At 42.7% G+C, this 21,948-nt stretch overlaps 1 protein-coding gene across 1 annotated transcript in view; it reads right to left on the bottom strand.

Annotated features, from left to right (window-relative positions):
• ULK4 (unc-51 like kinase 4) overlaps nt 1-21,948 on the bottom strand; it is a gene marked incomplete in the record, with an annotated part of 1,752,451 nt that overhangs the window by 984,476 nt on the left and 746,027 nt on the right. The window contains 1 exon segment of the mRNA XM_030209369.1: nt 1,394-1,477. Coding sequence (XP_030065229.1) covers nt 1,394-1,477 — 84 coding nt within the window.

A 21,948-nucleotide genomic window follows, 5' to 3' on the forward strand; every position in this document is an offset into this window, starting at 1 on the left:
CCCTCTCAGTTTTTTTCCACCGTTCTTCTCATTTTATCATAGTCTCCTTTTTAAAAGTTAAACCCTAACGTATTTGACTTCCTGTGTATAGTTACTTCAAGGTTGATATTAAAACTGATCATATTATGAACACTGTTATCAAGCGGCCCCAGTACCATAACGTCCCTCACCAGATCATGCGCTCCACTAAGGACCAAGTCTAGAATTTTTCCTTCTCTCGTCGGCTCCTGCACCAGCTGTTCCATAAAGCTGTCCTTGATTTCATTAAAGAATTGTACCTCTCTAGCGTGTCCCGATGTTACATTTACCCAGTCTATATTTGGATAATTGAAGTCACCCATTATTATCACATTGCCCATTTTGTTTGCGTCTCTGATTTCTTTTATCATTTCTGCATCTACCTGCTCATCCTAGCGAGGCGAATAGATAGATAGATATGAATATTGTGAAGAATAAGGGGCTGTCCTATCCTGGGTAGGCCACTAGGTGGCGCTGTTCCCATAGAAATGGGGGGAAATGCCCAGGATGAGTCACTAGAGGGAGCCAGTGGGGGAATGTCCAGGTGAAGGTTGCTAGGACCAAGGAGAGTCCTGGGCTGGAAACAGGTGTAAGTGGCTATGGGCTGGGTCCTGCCTGGAATTAGGGGGAAGAGCCTAAAGTGCGGAGAAGCTAATTAACCACCTTATACCTGCCTGAGTGGTGAAAGAGAGGGGGAGGAGCTGAAGACCTGGCAGCTGGAGGAAGAGGATCCCCTTGAAGGTTCTGGCTGAACTCTGTGGACTTTTGAAGCTCTCTGCTGAAATGGTGCCAGCTGCACTGCCCTCTGAGAAAGAAAAGTAAATGCTTTTGTTTGGCTGTTTGAACTGTGAAAGTTTGAGGAACTGCTTTAAGTCTGAAAAGGGTTTAATTAGAAGACTCTGAGTAAATGCCTTTTTGGGTTATGGATGAGTTAAAGAAGAAATGTTTGAATTGAAGAAGAAATGTTTAAGTTAAAGAAGGAATAAGCCACGAAGATTATGTTAAATGACAACTAATAAAACCTTTAGTTATAAGAAGCCTGGTGTTGGTGAACATTTGTGGAAGGTGAAGAGGAGGCAGAGAACTCTCCTGTGTTTGTGGCAGAGGCCTGGTGAATTACTGAGAAGCGTAGAGCCCAACCGTGACTGTGTGTGAAGGAAGCTAAGCAGGGTCAGCCCTGGCCAGGTCCTGGAAGGGTGACCAGCTCACAACATATAAAATAGTCAAGGTTTGGGTTTTTTTATTCTGAGAAGTTTCACTCATAGATTTGGTTATTAGTTACAGGATATTGCACCACTGCAAGTTACAATCCTCTCACAATACCTGAAGGGTTATTATATGGAAGAATTTTTATTGAGGGCAAAATGAGTCTTACCCCTTCCCGAAGACACCTCATTAGAACTGTGTAAGTGGTAGAGGGAATGTTCCAGCATTCTCCTGGGTGATCTTTATTTTCTGCCTGAAATGAAGTGGAAGAATTAGCATCAAGGCAAATAGCACAAATGATGTTAACCTTTTCCTAATAAAAAAACAAAAACCGTAAAAAAAAAAACCCATATGTAACAATTTTTTAAAGAGTGCTCATTGTATTGACCATACAGCTAACCACAGCACCAGTGAAGTTCTTAAATATGAGAAAAAATACAGCTATAATAGGTCATTTTGGGACTGTTATTCAGCACAAGTTAATTGGCTGGGAACAGCCGCCAACCGGTTAACTCGTGTCTTGGTGGATAACCGTTCATTTTCAGCGACATTTAACTGGTTATAACAGCTGAAAATGCACAGTTAGCTCCGGCAATGTTGGGGGCATGACTGGTTAAGTCCTGATATTTGGTACTTAACCAGCCATATTTAGCGGCCAAATAAATCCACATAAAAAGCAGGTCTATCTTTGTCTACTAAGCCATGGCCAATTAAGTCTGAATATCAACTTCACCAGTCATTCGCGAACTGGCACTAAAAAACCCGCATATTCAACACCGAAGCCAGAAACAGCCTAGCACTGAATATCCAGGTTGAACACCAGCAGAGGGCAGTCAAAGCACTGTCCGCTGCTGGCTGAATATCAGGGGGTTTATAACTCTGTGGAAACAAATTGTATACATATCTATTTGCTTCTATTGGTGCAAAAAATTTAAAAAAATGAAATTATGTGTATACTTCTGCTTTGAATGTATGAATAAACATGTAGATAAAGGTGAGCCAGTTGATGTAGTTTTTTTTAGATTTTCAGAGAGTTTTTGACAAAGTCCCTCTTGAGAGACTTCTGAGAAAATTAAAAATCCATGGTATAGGAGGCAATATTTTGTTGTGGATTAGGAATTGGTTGATGAATAGAAAACAGAAGGTAGGGTTAAATGGCCAATTCTCTTAATGGAGGAGGGTGAATAGTGGAGTGCCCCAGGGATCTGAACTAGGACTGGAGCTATTTGACATATTTATTAATGATCTGAAAATGGCAACGACGAGTGAAGTGATTAAATTTGCTATTCAAAGTTGTTAAAATGCATGCGGATTGTGAAAAATTTCAGGAAGACCTTAGGAAATTGAAAGGCTGGGTGTCCAAATGGCAGGATTTAATGTGAACAAGTACAAAGTGATGCACATTGGGAAGAAAAATCCAAATCACAGATATTTGATGCTAGGTTCCACCCTAGAAGTCAACACCCAAGAAAAAGACCTAGGTATCATTGTGGACAATATGTTGAAATCCTCTGCCCAGTGTGCGAAGGCGGCTGCCAAAAAAGAAAACAGAATGCTGAAATTATTAGGAAAGAAATAGAAAATATGACCAAGAATATTATGTTAAATTTCTTTATTAAATTTTCAAGTTTACAAGATAGACACTTATAAATCGGTAACCCAGCAGTATAATTACAAAGATTGCATTATTCCTAATATACAAAAGAAAATATTCCCAACTTCACTAATTTGCATTCTCAAGAAATATTTTAAAACAATAAGAAAATATAAATTGCTTTCTTAGACCACAATCGTGAGTGGGGGAAGGAGAAAACTATTTAAGGAGAAATAAGGCATTGTTACATATGTAAATGGCCTGGCTCAAAAAAACCCCTATTTATTATACTTTTACTTAATACATCACAAATTCTATCTGGTCAATTTCTTGCTATCTATAAATGCTTTAAGCTGGTCTGGCTCAAAAAAGATGTATTTATTTCCCAGATATTTAATACAGCATTTGCATGGATAAGATAACATAAATGTAGCGCCCATTGTTTTAATCTCCTCTCTATAAACTAGAAAAGCTTTCCTACGATCTTGTGTAGACCTTATCACATCTGGAAAAATCCAGATTTTTTGTCCGCAAAAAGTTCTATTTGAATTCTTAAAATAGAGTCTAAGTAGCGCCTTCGCATCTTGCTCGAAGACGAATGATACCAAAAGCGTCCTTCGGGTAGGCACTTCTGATAAAGACTCTTCCAGGAAGGCTGATATGTCTTGCAAGTTCAATTCAGAAGGCTGATTATTTACTGTTGGATTCACCTTGGGTTGTTTGGATTCAGGCAAATAATAAATGTTATTAATCGGTGGAATGGCCGATTGAGGATAAGCAAGAACTTCTAGAAGGTATTTTTTTAGGAAATCAATCGGAGCAATTCCACTTGTAACAGGAAAATTCAATATCCGTAGGTTTAAACGTCTATTATAATTCTCAAGGTGTTCCAACTTTAAAGAAACCTTCAACTTATCTTTTACCAAGGTGTCAATTACTACATTAAGGGAGGAGACCAAGAATATTATAATGCCTCTGTAGCGCTCCATGGTATCACCACACCTTGAGAACTGTGTGCAATTCTGCTCTCCATATCTGAATGGGCTCTCTCGGCATTAGCACACTGGTAGTTGCTAGTGTGGCTTAGTAAATGGTGGGGAAGGGGTGTTAGAAAGGGTTCAAATAAGGGCAGCCAAAATGATTAAGAGGATGAAACTCCTCTCATAAGAGGAAAGGCTTAAGAGGCTAGGACTCTTCAGCTTGTAAAACAGATGGCGGGGGGGGGGGGGGGGGGGGGATATGACAAAGGTCTACAAAACAATGAGAGGTGTAGAATGGGTAAACATAAATCAATTTTTTATTCTTTCAAAAAGTACAAAGACTAGGGGACACTCAAGGAAGTTATATGGTACTACTTTCAGTTTAACTCTGTTTATTAACATTTTCATAGAAAATAACCAAACACAACTCCATAACAAACTGAGAAGATCATATAATCTGTAGGGAGCTTGGACTCTTATAACGCCCTACAAACATTAACATTACAAATACATTAAATGAATCCAGAATACCCCTCTAGCCCCCCAAAGTACAATCAGTTTACAATGACAACTCATTCAAAATAAGGCTATGTGCTGGTGATGATAAAGATTGTACATAAGGTTCCCAAATAGCACAAAATCTCTGTTTCATGCATCCTGAGCCCCCATGACCAATAAAGTGTGCACCTTTCTTTAAATTAGTCACCTTACTTTCTAATTCCTCTTATATTAATTAATAAATAAATAAAATAAATTCCTCCAGTGCCAAAAAATGGGTGGAGAACTCAAGGTCCAATGCTGTAAAATATATTTTTTTCCACCACGCTAGATTTATAGATAAGCAAACGCTCTTTCCACAGAAGTAACCCACAACTCTCCACATGCCCAAAAAGAATACCCTTCAGTGAGGGAGTAACAGATCTTTGGAGTAACTGCTCCCAGTACCCAATCAAAATAAGCCAGAACTGTCTGATAGGGAGTCAAGTCAACAAAGCATGGGAGGGTGTGGAATCTGCAAACCCACATTTAAGACATGTCCCAGAAGAAAGACACCCTGCATAAAAGGCTTGTTTTGAAAAGAAGTATGATCTAGTTATGATCCTATATTGGCATTCCCTATGGAAGACACAATCCTGCTTATAATCGAACGAGAAAAACGCCCAGGTTCCGACCTAAATCGGGAGATGGACATTTATCTCACAAAAACGAATAACACGGTATAATCGAAAGCCAAACTTGGACGTTTTCAACTGCACTCCATCGCGGAAGCGTACAAAGTTGACGGGGGCGTGTCGGAGGTGGTGAAGGCGGGACTGAGGCATGGTTATCACCCGAACAGAGATGGGCGCCTTTCGCCGATAATGGAAAAAAAGTATGCGCTTGTAGCTAGAATTTAGGGCACTTTTCCTGGACCCTGTTTTTTCACGAATAGGGCCCTAAAAAGTGCCCTAAATGACCAGATTACCACCAGAGGGAATCGGGGATGACCTCCCCTGACTCCCCCAGTGGTCACTAACCCCCTCCCACCACAAAAAATGATGTTTCACAACTTTTTATTTTCACCCTCAAATGTCATACCCACCTCCCTGGCAGCAGTATGCAGGTCCCTGGAGCAGTTGTTAGGGGGTGCAGTGGACTTCAGGCAGGTGGACCCAGGCCCAGCCCCCCCCCCAAACTGTTACAATTGTGCTGCTTAATGCTTAGTCGTCCAACCCCCCCCCCCCCAAGCCCACTGTACCCACATGTAGGTGCCCCCCTTCACCCCTTAGGGCTATAGTAATGGTGTAGACTTGTGGGCAGTGGGTTTTGAGGGGGATTTGGGGGGCTCAACACACAAGGGAAGGGTGCTATGCACCTGGGAGCTCTTTTACCTTTTTGTTTGTTTTTGTAAAAGTGCACCCTAGGGTGTCTGGTTGGTGTCCTGGCATGTGAGGGGGACCAGTGCACTACGAATCCTGGCCCCTCCCATGAACAAATGCCTTGGATTTATTCGTTTTTGAGCCGGGCGCTTTCATTTTCCATTATCGCTGAAAAGCAAAAACGCCCAGCTCACAAATTGTCGAATAAAACATGGACGTCTATTTTTTTCGAAAATAAGGTTCGGTCCGCCCCTTCATGGACCCGTTCTTGGAGATAAACGCCCATGGAGATAGACGTTTTCGTTCGATTTTGCCCCTCTGTGCGTGTAATTATATATTGATTGCAAGAATTTAAGAATATCTCCCTCTCAAATACCCATCCCCAACTCAGCATTCCACTTCTGAACTAAATGGGCTTAATTCCTACCAGGTGCTATTAGAGTGAGCACTGCATACAGACTGGAGACTGAAAACTGGACTCTACCTGAAGAGATGAAAAATTTATTGTGCAAATGGAAAAGGCCCAGAAAACACTTATTCCTAAGCAATTGTGAAGCATGATGAGCTGCTTGAAGACATGAGAATGGATCCGAACAATGGGATCCAAAAGTTTGTAGTACCATAGCTCTGGATTTCAAAGTACTATTATCTTGTAATAGGTCCGCTACATATACCACCCCTTTAGATGCTCATTGGTGAAAGAAAGATCCTTACCTCCAATCCAGACCCAAAATTAGAGTTACTAATAAGGGGTATAAAATCCGTACATGTCAGATTCTGGCGTAGATAAGTTTCAATTCAATTCAATTCTTGTATACCGCTAATATCCCCTTTCCAGGGTTCAGTGCGGTTTACATTCTAAGTGAGACAAAAGCAGATAGTGTAAGGTATGAGAAACAATAGAGATCATTGGTGTAATGCATGAGACTAAAAACATTAAAAGACAGGATAATGGATGATACTAGGAAGTAGAAGCCATGATGGATTATTATGAAGCAGTCTTTGGGAAGAGAAAGGTTTTTAGCCTCTTCCTGAAGTTGAGGTAGCTGTTTTCTGTTCTGATGGGAATAGGGTAGAGAGTTTCATATTTTGACTCCAAGAACGGGGAATAGAGAGCTGAAAAATCTTCTGATTTAGAAATGTCTTTTGAAATGATGATGCTTGCATTAGTTGTTGTTTCAGTCTGTTAGACTGGATCTGACATAGTAAAGCGGTCTTAGTCAGCAGTTCAGAGGTGAAGCCCTGTAAGATTTGAAAAACTAAACAAGCAGCTTTGACCCTGAGTCTTTCTGCTATGGAACGCCAGTGCAGTTTGTTTAGATGAGTTGAAACACTAGTATATCTATTCAATCTGTATTTTAGTCTTGCAGCTGTATTCTGTATGATTTGCAGTTTTTTCTGATAATGACACTTAATGCCAAAAAATAGAACATTACAGTAATTCACGTGAGGTAGGACTAACATTTGGAATAGTAGTGCAAAGGCTTTTTGGTCGAAGAATGGTCTGACTACACAAAGCTGTTTCATTTTGAATAGTGTTTTCTTCCATAGCTGATTAATATGGGAAGAAAAGGTGAGTGAAGAATTAAGCAAGACCCCTAATACTCTGGATTCAGATTCAACTGTAAAGCTCTGACCACTGGACAAAGATATTGATGATGGGACCTCAACTCCCTGATTTCGGAAACACAGGACCTTGGTTTCTTGCGCATTCAGTTTCAGTTTATTGATCAGGGCCCAGGTGCTAACAGCAGTCATACCATTCACTACAGACTGAGTTGGATCTTTGTTTGATACTGTTACTGGTAAGAGAAGTAGGATGTCATCCACGTAGGATAATAGTAGTTCATTAAGTCCCAGGTGTCTTGAGGCAAGGGATGACATGAAGAGGTTGAACAGGGTAGGTGAGAAGGGAGATCTCTGCGGGATCCCGCAGTTAGTAGACCAGTAGTTGGAAAGTTGGTTGTTTTGCATGACAGAATAGCTTTGATTTGAAAGGAATTCACAGAACCATTTGAGCACAGTCCCTGTTAGTCCTATCTGATCCAGGCATTCGAGTAGCAATGTGTGATCAACCACATCGAATGCTGCCAATATATCAAATTGGAGAAGAATTACTTGGTCATTTTGCATAGTTGTTGTTTGACATGACCAGTGTAAAATAGAAAAATTTTCCAGATAAAAAGAGAGTTGCTTACTAATGTAGGTTTCTAATGGTTTTGTAAAAAGGGGTATACTTGCCACTGGATGGTAGTTATGTCTAGCCCAGATCCCTTCATTACTGGAGTGAGAACAATTTTGCCCATAACAGGAGCAAGAAAGCCAGATTGTAACAGCTCACTGAGACCATCGAGTAATCAGTTTACTGCTTCCAAAGGGATGGATATGAGTAGGTGTTCTGGGCATTAATCCAGGGAGTGGATGGCTTAGGAGCATTTCAACAGTATTGATCTTACATCCTCAGCTGTTAGTGGTTGAAAAGATTCTCAGTTTTGAGCGATTAAGGCTGAACTATGGGTTGGGCTATTTTCCAGTGTTGGAGTAGACTTAGATGGGCATAATCGAACATCGCATAATCGAACATCGCCGGCCAAATAGATCGCCGGCGATCTATGTTGGCTGTAGCGCTACAGCTGGCCGGAACCGTATTATCGAAAAAGATGGCCGGCCATCTTTTTTTTCGATAATACGTTTTAGCCAGGCCAAATGCCGTGGAGTTCGCCGGGTTTGAGATGGCTGGGTTTGTTTTTCAGCGATAATGGAAAGTTATGTCGGCCATCTCAAACCCCGGCCAAATTCAAAGCATTTGGCCGTGGAAGGAGCCAGCATTTTTAGTGCACTGGCCCCCCTGACATGCCAGGACACCAACCAGCCACCCTAGGGGTCACTGCGGTGGACTTCAGAAAAGCTCCCACCACATGCATAGCTCCCTTACTTTGGCAGCTGAGCCCCCCAAACCCACTACCCACAAATGTACTGCACCCACCAAAATTGCTCCAGGGACCTGCATACAGCCTCTAGGACTTATTGCTGCTGTATAACTTTGGCACACCAGTTCACACCTGAAGACTAATCTCTCTGAAAAAGTCCTTTCTTGAAACAACCACGTTTACTCACAGTTAACTGCAGATCAGAGGTTGTGCCCCACTGGCAAAGAGTCCCCTGGTACTAAGATTAGCAGTAGGTCAGAGCTGGCACAATGGTGTACAATGCCCTCTTTCAGCACCATTCAAGGTAAGAACTATGTTCTCTAATGTGGGTAACACAGGAAAGGGAACTAAATCTGGCTTACAAAAATGGCCACTACCGCATGGACTACAACAGGAAACAAAACAGGGCACACTCTGACCCAGTTAGCAGGGGGGAAAAGCACCATGGGAGTACAGCCCAGTACCCTACACCCACCACAATGCATTGCTAATGTGACTCTCTGCAGGGCACCTAACAGAAAAGGTGTCACACTCACCCCAGAGCCACATCGCAACCAGGGAAAGGCTGTTGGAGGATACAACACATTCTGCTGTCATGGAGATGGGTACGGCATTTGAGGCTGGCATACAGGCTGGCAAAAAAGGTTTTTAGTTTTATTTTTTTAGTTTGGAAGGGGATTGGTGACCACTGGGGGAGTATGGGGAGGTCATCCCCCATTCCCTCCAGTGGTCATCTGGTCAGTTGGGGCACCTTTTTGAGGCTTGGTCTTGAAAATAAAAGGACCAAGTAAAGCCGGCGAAATACTGCTTAATGCCGCTTTTTTTTTTCCATTATCGGCGAAAGCCGGCCATCTGGTAGCCACGCCCATGCCCGCCCATGTCCCACCTTCGCTAATCTACCGACACGCCCCCTTGAACTTTCGCCGGCAAAGCGACGAGAAAGCGGCGATGCTGTCAAAAATGCCGCTTTCGATTATACCGATTTCGCCGCTTTTAAGAAATCGCCGGCCATCTCCTGATTTATGTCGGAAGATGGCCGGCGATCACTTTCAATTATAAGCTGGTTAGATAGTTCTGACCTTAATTGGAGGATCTTATTGGTGAAATGATCAGTGAGGTCTTGGGTGGTGGGACAAGTTTTCTGTGAATGTTCACTCTTATTAGAGGAAGCTCGTGTTTTAACTAAGGTGAAAAGTTTTTTTGTTGTCAAGATCATCTTGACTTGTAGGCTGCTATAGTACTGACGTTTTGATTCAGCTACCTTCTTTTTGTAGCGTCAAAAGGCTGACTTCCATTTGGATTTATCAGTAGTATCTTTGTTCTTTCTCCATTGCTTTGATATTCCTTTTTTGGGATGGATAGTTCCAGGGCCGTGCCTAGGGTCTCTGGCACCCCCCTGCAGACTATCAGTTGCCCCCCCCCCCCCCCCGTGTGGAATCTCCTTTCTCTCTTCTCCATAGGTGGTCGGTGGCCCAACTGTTTGGGGAGGCTAAAAGGGGTGGGGTTAGTAGAGCCAGGGGAGGAGCTTATATCCATAATTGTCTGACAACACACAGAAAAAAAAATAAGTAAAAATAAAATAGTCACAATTAATACCTTTTATTAAATTTAGATATTAGATATGTATCATATGTCAAAGAATAAAGTGGTTGCTCAAAGCATATACTAACCACAATTGCTCAACTGCAAAACACTATGCACAACTTTGTGCAAAAACACACTCAGAACCTTACTGTAACATAACACTGGGCAGACCCTAATAAACCAATATACCACCCAGACGGAAAATACAGACCATCAACAATATGAAACAAGGGATCATAATATCACAATTCTCATGTAGAGCCACAAAACACCCTTTTAGGGTGGAAAGTGTTCACAATGAGCTCCTTTTATTAACGACTATATGTAGATCCTTCAAGAGGTAGAGTGTCATGATTTAGGCTCTAAAACCCTTTCTGATGTTTTGGTGCCACCTCAGTAAGGCCAATACACAATCTCTCCACTGCAAAACACTATACACAAACTTGTGCAAAAACACACTCATAACCTTACCAAACCATAACAGCACTAATTCCAAGGACGAGCTACAACCTTATGCGTCGAAAGGCAGCACTGTAATTACACCAGGCTCTAAAACACCAGTACACAACCTAGTGAAACAAAAAAAAAAAACAAACAAAAAAAACCCAAAAAGGGCTGAAAATAATATACGCTAGCAGAATACTTGTCGTGTTCTCGAGGACCTTGGCATTCTGTCAGGCTTCTTCCCCGGGAACCCTGGGTACGTGAGTCCTTGGACCACGGCCGAGGAGCGGCAGTGGCAGGCAAGATCACCTTCGGAGCAGAGAAGAGACAAGGCTGGACTGGAACCCCGGACTGGAGTCCTGCACTGGAACACTCGGGACTGGAACGCACCGGACCGGAACACACTGGAGTAGGTTTCACCTACACTTAGCTGCCTTTCCCCGAGGGTTGAGCCCTCAGGTTCGAGCAGCCGGTAGGGCTTACAGGAAAACCAGAACTGGAACCAGCAACAGGAACAACCGGAGTCAGGATCCAGCAGTGCTCCCAGGTACCTAGGCTAACGTGAGACAGGCAGGCAGGGAATGTCCGGGTTCTGGCAATAGTCCGAGACAGGTGGCTGGCAGAGAAGATCTGAGTACAGGCAATAGTCCGAGACAGGTGGCTGGCAGAGAAGATCTGAGTACAGGCAATAGGCAGAGATAGGTGGCTGGCAGAGAATAACTGAGTATAGGCAATAGGCAGAGACAGGCGTGGTCAGGTTCAAAGCAGGAGTTTCTGGGCAGGCGGCTAGCAGAGCAGTAGATAGGTATAGGCAAGGGTCAGAACCAATAGCAAGACTAGGGCTGGAGCTCCAGTAACAAGGAGAACTGGCAAAGGATAGGGCTGAAGCTCCAGAAACCAAGGAAACCCCACCGAGGAAAACCAGAGGCTAAACTCAGGAGACCTAGAAGCAGTACACAAGCTAACAAGCAGAGCAGTGCCCAAGCTAACTAGGCAAACACTAGGAACTCACACAGAGCAAACACAGAAGAACTAGTAAAGCTGTACACAGGCTACCAAGCAAGGCTATGCCCAAGCTAACTAGTCAAACACTAGGCAATCACACAGAACCAATGTAGCAGTGCACAGAGCACTCTAGCATACCAGAAACCTTATACGATGCAAAGGCCAAGGCTGCAGTCTGTAAGTGATTAATAAAGCCCTTCAACACCAGAGACACAGCTGCAGTAATCTCTAAGTAACTACGGAGGCTGTTCAGGCACAAACCACAGAGCAGGCAGAAAGCACAGTGAAACACAGAGAGGCTTCCCACACCCAGGTGTAGTGTAGTGAAGCAATTAGAGTCATGCTGGAAGCAGCCAGCACACACAGAGAGAGAGAGAGAGCTAACCCAGGCAACACCCACAGGTGCAGTATAGTGAGGCAATTAGTGTCATGCTGCTGGATGCAGCCAGCACAGAGAGCCAGAGCTAGCTCAGAAAGGACAGACAGAAGAAACAGTAGCCAGCTAGGAAGCTGACCCCCAGGAGCAAGGTAAGTCTGAGGGTGGTCACGGCCACAGACGTGACAATACTGCACCTTGATCACACATGAAAAACACATGACACAACAGATATGAAGGCAAAATACTGAACTGGAAAGTTACCTCAAGAAGTCAGACTCAGCATGCAGCAATACTAGAAAAATTGAAACTTACATGCAAAATATCACAGATGCACATTTCCAAAAGCTGACATATTCCAGTTAATAAATTCTGAATAAAATACTTTTTTCTACCTTTGTTGTCTGATTACTTAGTTTTTCTATTTGCTTTGGTCTCAGTGTCTTCTGTTTTATGCAGTGTCTTCGTTCCATTTGATATTTTTTCTCTCACCATGTCCACCATCCTCCTGTGTCCTTATGCATCCTGTCTACCACCTTTAGCCCTGTCCCCATCCTTTCTCCAGTTTCAACATCTGCACTCAAAGTGTTCCGATCCAGCCCTTAAATTCAGCAATTTTCCCTCCATCCATATCTAGCATTTCTCCTCACTTCCCTCCCCTCCATCCATGTGCATGTACTTCCTCTGTCTTCCCTCCCCTCCATCCATGTCCAGCATTTCTCCTCTCTCCCTTCCACTCTATCCGTGTGCATCTCCTTCCTTTGTCTTTCCTTCCCTCCATCCTTGTCCAACATTTCTCCTCTCTTCCCTGCCCTCCATCCATTTGCATCTCCTTCCAGTCTTTCCTCCCCTCCATCCATTCCATGTCCAGCACCTTCTCTCTTTCTCTCCTACCCTTCCATCCAGTGTCATCCCTCTTTCTCTCTCCATCCTTCTACCCATTACCCTCTCCCAATCCTTCCTTCCATTGTCTCCCTCTCCTTCCATCCATTGTCTCCCTCTATCTTGCTTCCTTCTAGACAGTTCTCTCTCTCGACCCTTTTCCATTCAGCATGTCCTGTCTCTCCCCATCCTTCGTGTCTTTCCTCTTTCCCTCCCTACCCTTCCATCCAGTATGTTCCCTCTTTCTTCCCCCTCCTTCCAGCATTTCCCCTCTTTCTCCCTCCTTTCATTTAGCATTTCTCTGACAGCTAGGGTCTCTCCCAGTTTCTCCCCAGCAGCTTCTCTCTCTCTCCTGCCCATGTCCCCTCTCTCTCTCTCTCTCTGTACCCCTCTTCCATCCAGCATCTTCTTTCTTGTTCTCCCCTGCTCTTTCCCATGTCCCTGGCTCTCTCCTGCTCTCTTCCATGGCCCCTCTTTCTCTCCCCATCTCTCTCTGGCTCTCCTCCCCTGCTCTTTTGCATTTCCCTGGCTCTCCCCTGTACGTTTCCACTTTCTCTCTCGCTCTCTCTCTCTCTCCTTCAGCGTCCTCACGTTACTTCCCTATAGACTTCCTGAATCAGTACTTTAAGCTACAGCCTGCTTATAACTCCTATTCACTTGTTCATCTCCACTTTTCTAAAAGCAGGAATTAGCCTAACGAGAATCAGTAAACATCAGGATTAAAAAAAGTCACTTTTTACAGGGAGCGTAATTTTACAGAGGCTGCGTCACCACTTACTTATTGGGGGGGGGGGGGGGGGAACACTTACATAAATGCAGTTTAGCTGCCAGACCACTTGTAACCACTGAGAGAAAAAAAAGGTTTGAGTATCTTTCCCCGGACCCAGGAGGTGTTAATAGACCCATGGAGAGGGGAAAGGGGGCTCGAAGTCATTAGCACAGCCCAGGATGGAGTTTGCACACCTGCTCTATACCCCAGGGCTCGGAATATGCTTTATTTAAAGAGACTCCTCTTTGCAAGAATTCAGCCAGAAAAGGAGCTTAGAACAAAGTCATTTTTTAATGTCGCTCTCATTTAGATATCACATGAAAGAACTCTTTCAACAAAGTTGGATTAGGTGTGGAGTTTTCTGTTCAGGGTCATAATAATGAATGCTAGAGTAGAGTGGAGTGGCTGAGTGATGTTTACATAGGAAGGAAATAGCCAGCTCTCTTCCGATATTAAAAGCCTGTGTTCCGTGCAACAGACTTAAATGTGAGCAAATATTCAGAACATCTTTTCACTGCATCGCTTCGTTTCATTTGAATGGAGTAAGGGAACCGAATTTTACCACGTCACTTTAAAATCATACACTGTTCTGTTAATGCTGTACAGAGGTCTCTAGTTCAAAGCATGACAGAGCAGAGGAGCAGCGCAGGTTCGTTTAGTAATCATTTTATTTTTAAAGTGGAACCAGTCACTCACAGTAGGGTGTCTTTTACTGATTTCCGGGCACAATCTGATCTAACCTCCTCCTCCTTGGGCCCGCTCACCTCTGACGCAGCTTCCTGTTTCCGGCAAGGTAGGATGTCTCAGACTGAGAGGGAGGACGGACTTTGCAGAGGGAAAGGAGGCGACTCGCAATGTGCTCCGCGTCCGCGAGCAAGGTAGCAGCGCATGCGCATAGGTGCCGATGTGCCAACGCGGTAAGGTTTATTATTATTTTTTTAATACCAACTGGATAGCAGCACCGCGGCCGGCGCTGCGCCCTTGAAGGCAGGCGCCCCCCTGCGGTGCTTACCCCGCTTACCGGGTTGGCACGGCCCTGGATAGTTCCTCTGTAAACTATGGTGAATTTCTGGATATCTTGACCTTTTTAGTGGTAAATGGAGCAATTTTGTCTAGTATGGCTTTCACCTTGGTGTCCCAGTGGGATCTAACCGAACCATGTGTAGGAGATGTGGTAATGACGGAATCTTTTTGCTACAACCAGAAAGTGGCCTTGTTGATTTTACCTCTGGTGGAGATGAGTTTGGATGACTTGTGTCTGGTTAAGCTTGCCATACAGATATCAATGGTGAAATCCAGTTGGAAATGGTCAGACCATGGTACTGGCTTCCATTAGAATGAACTTATCAAGCTATTAGGATAGGACATCATGAAGTCTAACATATGTCCTTTTTCATGAGTTGCAACCTCGGAGAATGTAGATAGTTCAAAGTCCTTCAGAAATTATTTGAAGTTGTGGACATTGATGTCTGCATTATTTTTCAAGTGTATGTTTAAATCTCCCAGGAAGATAATCCTTGAGAATTGTGACATGGCAGAGGAAGCAATCTCTACAAGTAGTGGTTCTGCCTTGGATCAAGCTCCCAGAGGATGGTAAAAGAGGAGTAGGGAGATTTGATTTGCCTCTTTTGAATCATCACAGAATTTGAATAGCATGTATTCCAGTTCAGGGAAAAACCCCAAAATTAACTAAAGACACGTGGAGAAAACTCTTAAAAATAAGAGCAAGTCCACCTCCTTTTTTTACCTTGTCTTGGAGAATAAAGAATAACATAACTGGATGGATAGATGTGGAGCAGTATCGGACTGTGATCCATTTCTGTGAGCCATTTTCTGAGATAAACAGAAAGTCCAGATCTGAAGATTCTAGCAGATCCCTGAGTAAGAAAGTCTTGTTCCCCACAGATCTAGCTTTGATATAGATGACCAGGATAGGAGTGAGTTGAGACTGTTTTCCAAAGGGGAGAGTTGTTTAGTTAACTGAAAAAGGTAGTGAGGTTTTTTAGGCCGTTGAATGTTAGCCATTTTCTTCTGGTCCATAACCATAGTAGTATTCAAACAGTATATGTTGTCATTGTCTAGCACCTGACATTACAATTAGGGTGTTTCTTAGAACAAGGTTTTCTAGACTGATTATAGATTATGGGGATAGGATCTAGTAGGTTGCCACCGAACGTGCTCAAGAGGGCTAAGTAAATCCATGTGAGTTACTTCATGATGAGAGTTTTTTGAGCTAGTTTAAGTCATTTGGGTTTAGCACTCTTTATTACTTTTAAATGTGTACTGTTAAGATTTCAGAACTGAGTTCTCCTTGAAGGTAGAAGCTACTGATGGTGAGGAGAGGTCATAGTGTCTCAGGAACTCATAAGCTAGGGAGGTGTGGATGTGCTGGTGTGGCAGACTTCAAAATGATGCAATGACTCACTGTAATTAGGTAGGGTTCCTCATTTAAGCTGCCATTCTTCCAAAGTCAATCATGCAGCAGTAGGGAGAGTTTATATTGGGCGAGACGCCACAGTGTAGCTCTCATGTTATAGAGAGCTACACTGTGGCCTTTGTTTGTTGTATGAAGTATGGTTATATGTACAGAGCTGAGCAGGTCAAATATTTGGAAAGAATTAACCTTAAGCATTCCTTGGATTTCTCAGGCTGCTGTTCTTCCATAGTCAGTAGTGCAACTTTGAAGGGAGAGTTTATCGTGAACGCCGGGCCACAGTGTGGCTCTCATGGTTACAAATCCAGATAGTTCTCTTATTCACTCAGGAAAAATGTCAGAAAGTATTATTTCACAGAGAGAGTGGTAGATACTTGGAATGCCCTCCCATAGGAAGTGGTGGAGATGAAAACAGTAACAGAATTTAAAAAATGCATGGGATAAACACAAAGGAATCCAGTTCAGAATAAATGGATCTACAGAAGCTTAGTGGAGATTGGGTGGCAACATCGAAAATTGGGAAGCAAAGCTAGTGCTGGATAGAATTCAATGGTCTGCGCCTTGAAAATGGCAAGGACAAATCAAGGTCAGGTGTGCATATAAAGTATCACATATAATGAGTTTATCTTGTTGGGCAGACTGGATGGACCATACAGGTCTTTATCTGGCGTCATCTACTATGTTACTACATATATTGGAATTATTGCAGGCAATGGAGAGGGGAGGAGGATATGACTTGAGCAGTTCAGGTATTTGTAAGACAAAGATGCATCATTGACCTTAACCATACCTTGGAATGTAGCCAGGGGAAATGCTTGGTAATTTGGTTTTTAACAAGCACTTCTATTCATTAAAGACATGCATCAGATGGATGTGATTTCACTCCTGTGAATTTATTTGGAAGTTTTAATGCTGTGGAAGCTTCAGCAAGATAACAGAGCTTTACAGATTGTATAAGTTATAGATATGAATATTAACTCACAAGTTGTAGTGAGGGTTTTCGTTAGCAGTTAACAAATATTGGCAGGATATCCGCATGGGGTTTAACAATATATGATGCTTCCTGCTGAGGGCATGCAATAAGTGATGAGGATGGAGTGGTATAAAGAGCACCCGTTTCTCACACACACCCCTCCTCCCAAGGAGTAAACTCCTCCAATCCAAACACCCAGTCAGCTAGGTGGCGCAACAGGCATGCCAAGTTGTATAATTGCAAACTGGGTAAACTCATCCCTCCTTGTCTCCAATTCCCATCCTTTGGTAAAGGTGGAAGGTGCCAGATAACATACAGCTACCAAGGATATTATCATGTGATATAAACTAATTCTACCACTTAAAGAAATCAGTAATGTGTTCCAGAGAGTCAACTGTTGTTTAGTGTAATGAAGTAAGATATCAACATTGTGTCTATATAGCCACCAAGGGTTAGAAATAAGCAAAATGTCTAGGTACTTAAAACTATCTGAAACCTATTTCAATAGAAATTCTCCCATCCACTTTAAACGTAATTTGGGTAATCCCTATGATCTATTCATATTAAGATGAAAGCCTGAGAATGACCAATATTCAACAAAGCTCTCCAACAACACAGGTAAAGACTGGCAGGAGAGGATAAATGCACCAGCAAACCATCAACAAAGGCCGAGATCTTAAATTCAGAGGTACCTAATTTAACACACGTGATCTCTGGATTCCCAAGTGTCTCCCGGATTAAAGGATCCAATGTCAATGCAAATAATAAAGGAGACAATAGACAACCCTGCCTAGTTCCACTAAGTACTTGAAATGGATCAGAGAGATTCCCATTTACCAAGACTCTAGCTGTGGGGCCATGATATAAGGCCCTAATTACCTGCTCAAATAATCTCTAGATGCCATATACACTCAATACCATGAATAGAAATTCTGCCAAATGCTTTATCAGCATCAAAGCTGATAAGAAAAGTAGACTGACCAGCGCAGTGAACTTGCTCTAAGGTAGCTAAAATAGTATGGATAATTTTCACCGCCTGTATACCCCTGATAAAGCCCACCTGTGGCTCTGCTATGATGGAAGAAGGAAGGACCCTTGCCAGGTGGTTAGATAATATGGTAGCCAATAATTTCACTTCATAGATGATCAATGATATAGGTCTATAAGATTATGGATAAGTGGGGTCCTTTCCAGGTTTAGGGAAAACAATTATCTCCACCATTCGTACGGAGGGAGGCAACATCTGATTCGCTATTGCGGCATTAAATAGGGCTGCTAAGGGTTGTCTAATATCTGCCAACAAGAGCTTATAAAATTCAGTCCTATATCCATCGGGACCTGGCGCTTTGCATTCCTCCCCAATGCCTAGTGAATTTTATCTGGGTCAATATGTCTATTTAACCCAGATGATTGCAATGCTGAGAGCCATGGTAACTCCAAGCTCCCCAGATATGTATCAGGATCTAACGTAAGTTGCAAGTCTGGTGTATATAACTGATAGTAATAATTATGAGCATTTTTTGTAATTTCACTATCTGAATGCACCACCCTCCCAGAGGAATGGTGTAGTGTAAGAACTCTTTTATAACCCCTCTCCTGCCGTACCAGATGAGCCAACAACCGGCCACTCTTATTGTCATATTTATAATGTTGGTAGTATAAGGCCGCTTTTTTGGCATTAAGTGCAACTTGTGTAGCTAACAAATTCTCTTTAAGCTGTCATGTGGGGGATGTACCATATGCCCGACGACACTGTACTAATTGTTGCTCCAATCTTAAAATATCACCATCCCTACATTTTTTCTTTGAACTGCTATAGGCAATGATGTCACCCCTCAATACTGCTTTGGCTATCTCCCAGTATAAGACAGGATCCTGAATATGTTGTTGATTGAATAGTTTATAATCAGACCATTTGCCACACAAATAATCCAGAAAGGCCTCTTCATGAAATAAATCTAATGGAAACGTCCATCGTTTATGCGTAATTTAAGGTCCCACCTCGCCAATTCAACCCATATAACCACATGAGCCAAAATCATGATGGGATCAATAGATGCATCTATAACATTAGAAAACGCAGCCCCATCCACCAAGATATAATCAATCCTAGACCGAGTCTGATGTGCCCGAGAGAGATGGGTATAGTCTCTAACATACAATGACGTACACGCCAAAACTCTGCCACAACCAAAGTTTCTCAGAGTAATGGGATCCCTTTAGATATTTCAAGTCTATCTCTATGAGAGTTGTGTGTTTTATCCAGGTCAGGGTTAGCTACCATATTGAATTCCCCCCCCCGCCCCACCCCAATAAGGATTGTATAGTGAGAGAAAGGTTATATTAGATTAATAAGAATGCAGAAAATTTGTTTACTGTAAACATTGGGGGCATATATGTTACATAACAAAAATGGTGTTCTGTCAATCAACACAAACTATAATATATCGACCCTCTGGATCCACATGGACCAACTTTTTCTCGATATGTAAGTTTTTATGAAACAATAAGATAGCGACTGCTCTTTTTCCTTGTGCAGGGGACTCAATATAATCTCCAACCCCCAGATATTCAGTCAATGCTAGGTGTGTCTCTTGTAACACTGCGATGCAAACTATGCAAAATTTTTTCTCTCTCTCTCTCTCTTAATGGGAGAAGTAATACCTCCAACATTCCAAAAATAAAACTTAATAACCATTACGTAATAACATAATAATGATTGACCTGTAACAGAAGATTTATCAATTGGTTACAGAGATGTTGTCCTAATCCCCAACATTCAAAAAAACAATTGCAACCGGTAAGAACATACTCGTACTACAATTTGACATGTCTAGTGCTTTTGATATGGTAGACCATGGAATATTACTACACCTGTTAGAATACTTTGGAATCGGAGGCCCAGTTCTCAAATGGTTCAAAGGATTCCTCACCACCAGATCCTACCAAGTAACAACGAACAATGACAGATCACCACCCTGGACACCGGAATGTGGAGTTCCTCAGGGATCCCCCCTTTCGCCAACTATTTTCAACCTGATGATGATACCATTAGCCAAACTACTAGCCAATCAGAACCTTAACCCCTATATATATGCGGAAGATGTCACGATCCACATCCCGTTCAAAAGTAACCTAAACGAAATAACCAACGAGATCAATCAGAGCCTCCAAATCATGCACTCTTGGGCGGTCTCATTCCAGTTAAAACTGAACGTGGAAAAAACTCAATGTCTAGTTCTCACTTCCCAATACAACACAAACAACTACCCTACCATAACCACACCTTACTGCACACTCCCTATCTCAGAAAATCTGAAAATTCTTGGAGTCACTATTGATTGAAACCTCACACTTGATACCCATGTGAAAAACACAACGAAAAAAATGTTCTACTCGATGTGGAAACTCAAAAGAATAAAACCTTTTTTCCCAAGAAACATCTTCCGCACCCTAGTACAGTCACTAGTGATAAGTCACCTGGACTACTGCAACGCTCTGTACGCAGGCTGTAAAGAACATACCATTAAAAAACTCCAAACAGCCCAGAACACCGCAGCCCGACTCATTTTTGGAAAAAACAAATACGAAAGTGCGATGCCCCTAAGAGAGAAACTGCACTGGCTCCCGCTCAAGGAACGAATTGAGTTCAAGATCTGCACGACCGTACACAAAATCATTCACGCAGATGCCCCACTCTACATGCTAAACTTTGTGGACTTACCGCCCAGAAACGCCAGAAGATCAGCCCGCAAATTCCTCCATTTGAACTTCCCCAGCTGTAAAGGAATTAAATACAAACAGGCATACGCTACTACCTTTGCGTACAAAAGCACACAGATATGGAATGCACTACCCATGGCCCTAAAAACCACGGACAACTTAACTAGTTTTCGCAAATCTTTGAAGACACATCTCTTCAACAAGGCCTACAAAAGACATCCTTAATGAATCAAATCACTCCTTAAATCACCCCAGTGCTTTAAAACACCTCTCACACGACCTTACCTAACACCTTTCCATCTAAATCCTCATTTACCCTCAGCTTATTATCGACTGTATCTAAGATTATGTAATGACTATATCATATTAACACCCTTTAAGCCACATTGAGCCTGCAAAAAGGTGGGATAATGTGGGGTACAAATGCAATAAATAAATAAATAATGATTGACCTATAACAGAAGATTTATCAATTGGTTACAGAGATGTTGTCCTAATCCCCAACATCCCCTAAAGAGCCACAGTACTCTCCAAGCTGATAATAAGAATTCCCAGCACACAAAAGACAAACACAGGCAATATCAATAGTGCTTTCCCCTCCATTCTCCATTTAAACCCCTGAAAACCTTCCGCCCTATAGATGAGAACAAAGCTTCCCCCTAACACCCCCCTCCCTCCCAATAAAACCCCCCATATCCCAAAAGACTCAAAACCCATCATTGAATGGGTCCTGACAAAAACACCACCCTACTTCACCCAGAAGCCAATTACCACCCTGCCAAATAAGAATTTTAAAAAAGCCAAACCTCCAGATACTAGATCATAGTAAAATTTCCCAGAACCATATAAATCCCAAATCGCCAACCCTCCCCACCCCACTTAACTTCCCTTGAAGATAACATTGACAGTGTGGGTGCCTGGCCGATCCCAAAGTTTTGGTACACTGTAAATAAGTGATAAAACTGATTAATGTCCCAGCGCTGTTATAGCGACACCAGAACCAAGAATCTGGTATGGAATACTTCTGCAAGGCTAAAAACCACAACTGGTAGCCAGGGTCTCCAACTTGAGGTTTCAGCATTAGCAGGATTCGATGGGTCTGAGCACTGACTACCCTCTCAGCTGAGTGTACGCATCATGTGTAAACTGCAATTTAGCAGGACAAAGGAGA

This window comes from Microcaecilia unicolor, chromosome 1 (assembly GCF_901765095.1).
Source record: "Microcaecilia unicolor chromosome 1, aMicUni1.1, whole genome shotgun sequence".
Taxonomy (NCBI): domain Eukaryota; kingdom Metazoa; phylum Chordata; class Amphibia; order Gymnophiona; family Siphonopidae; genus Microcaecilia; species Microcaecilia unicolor.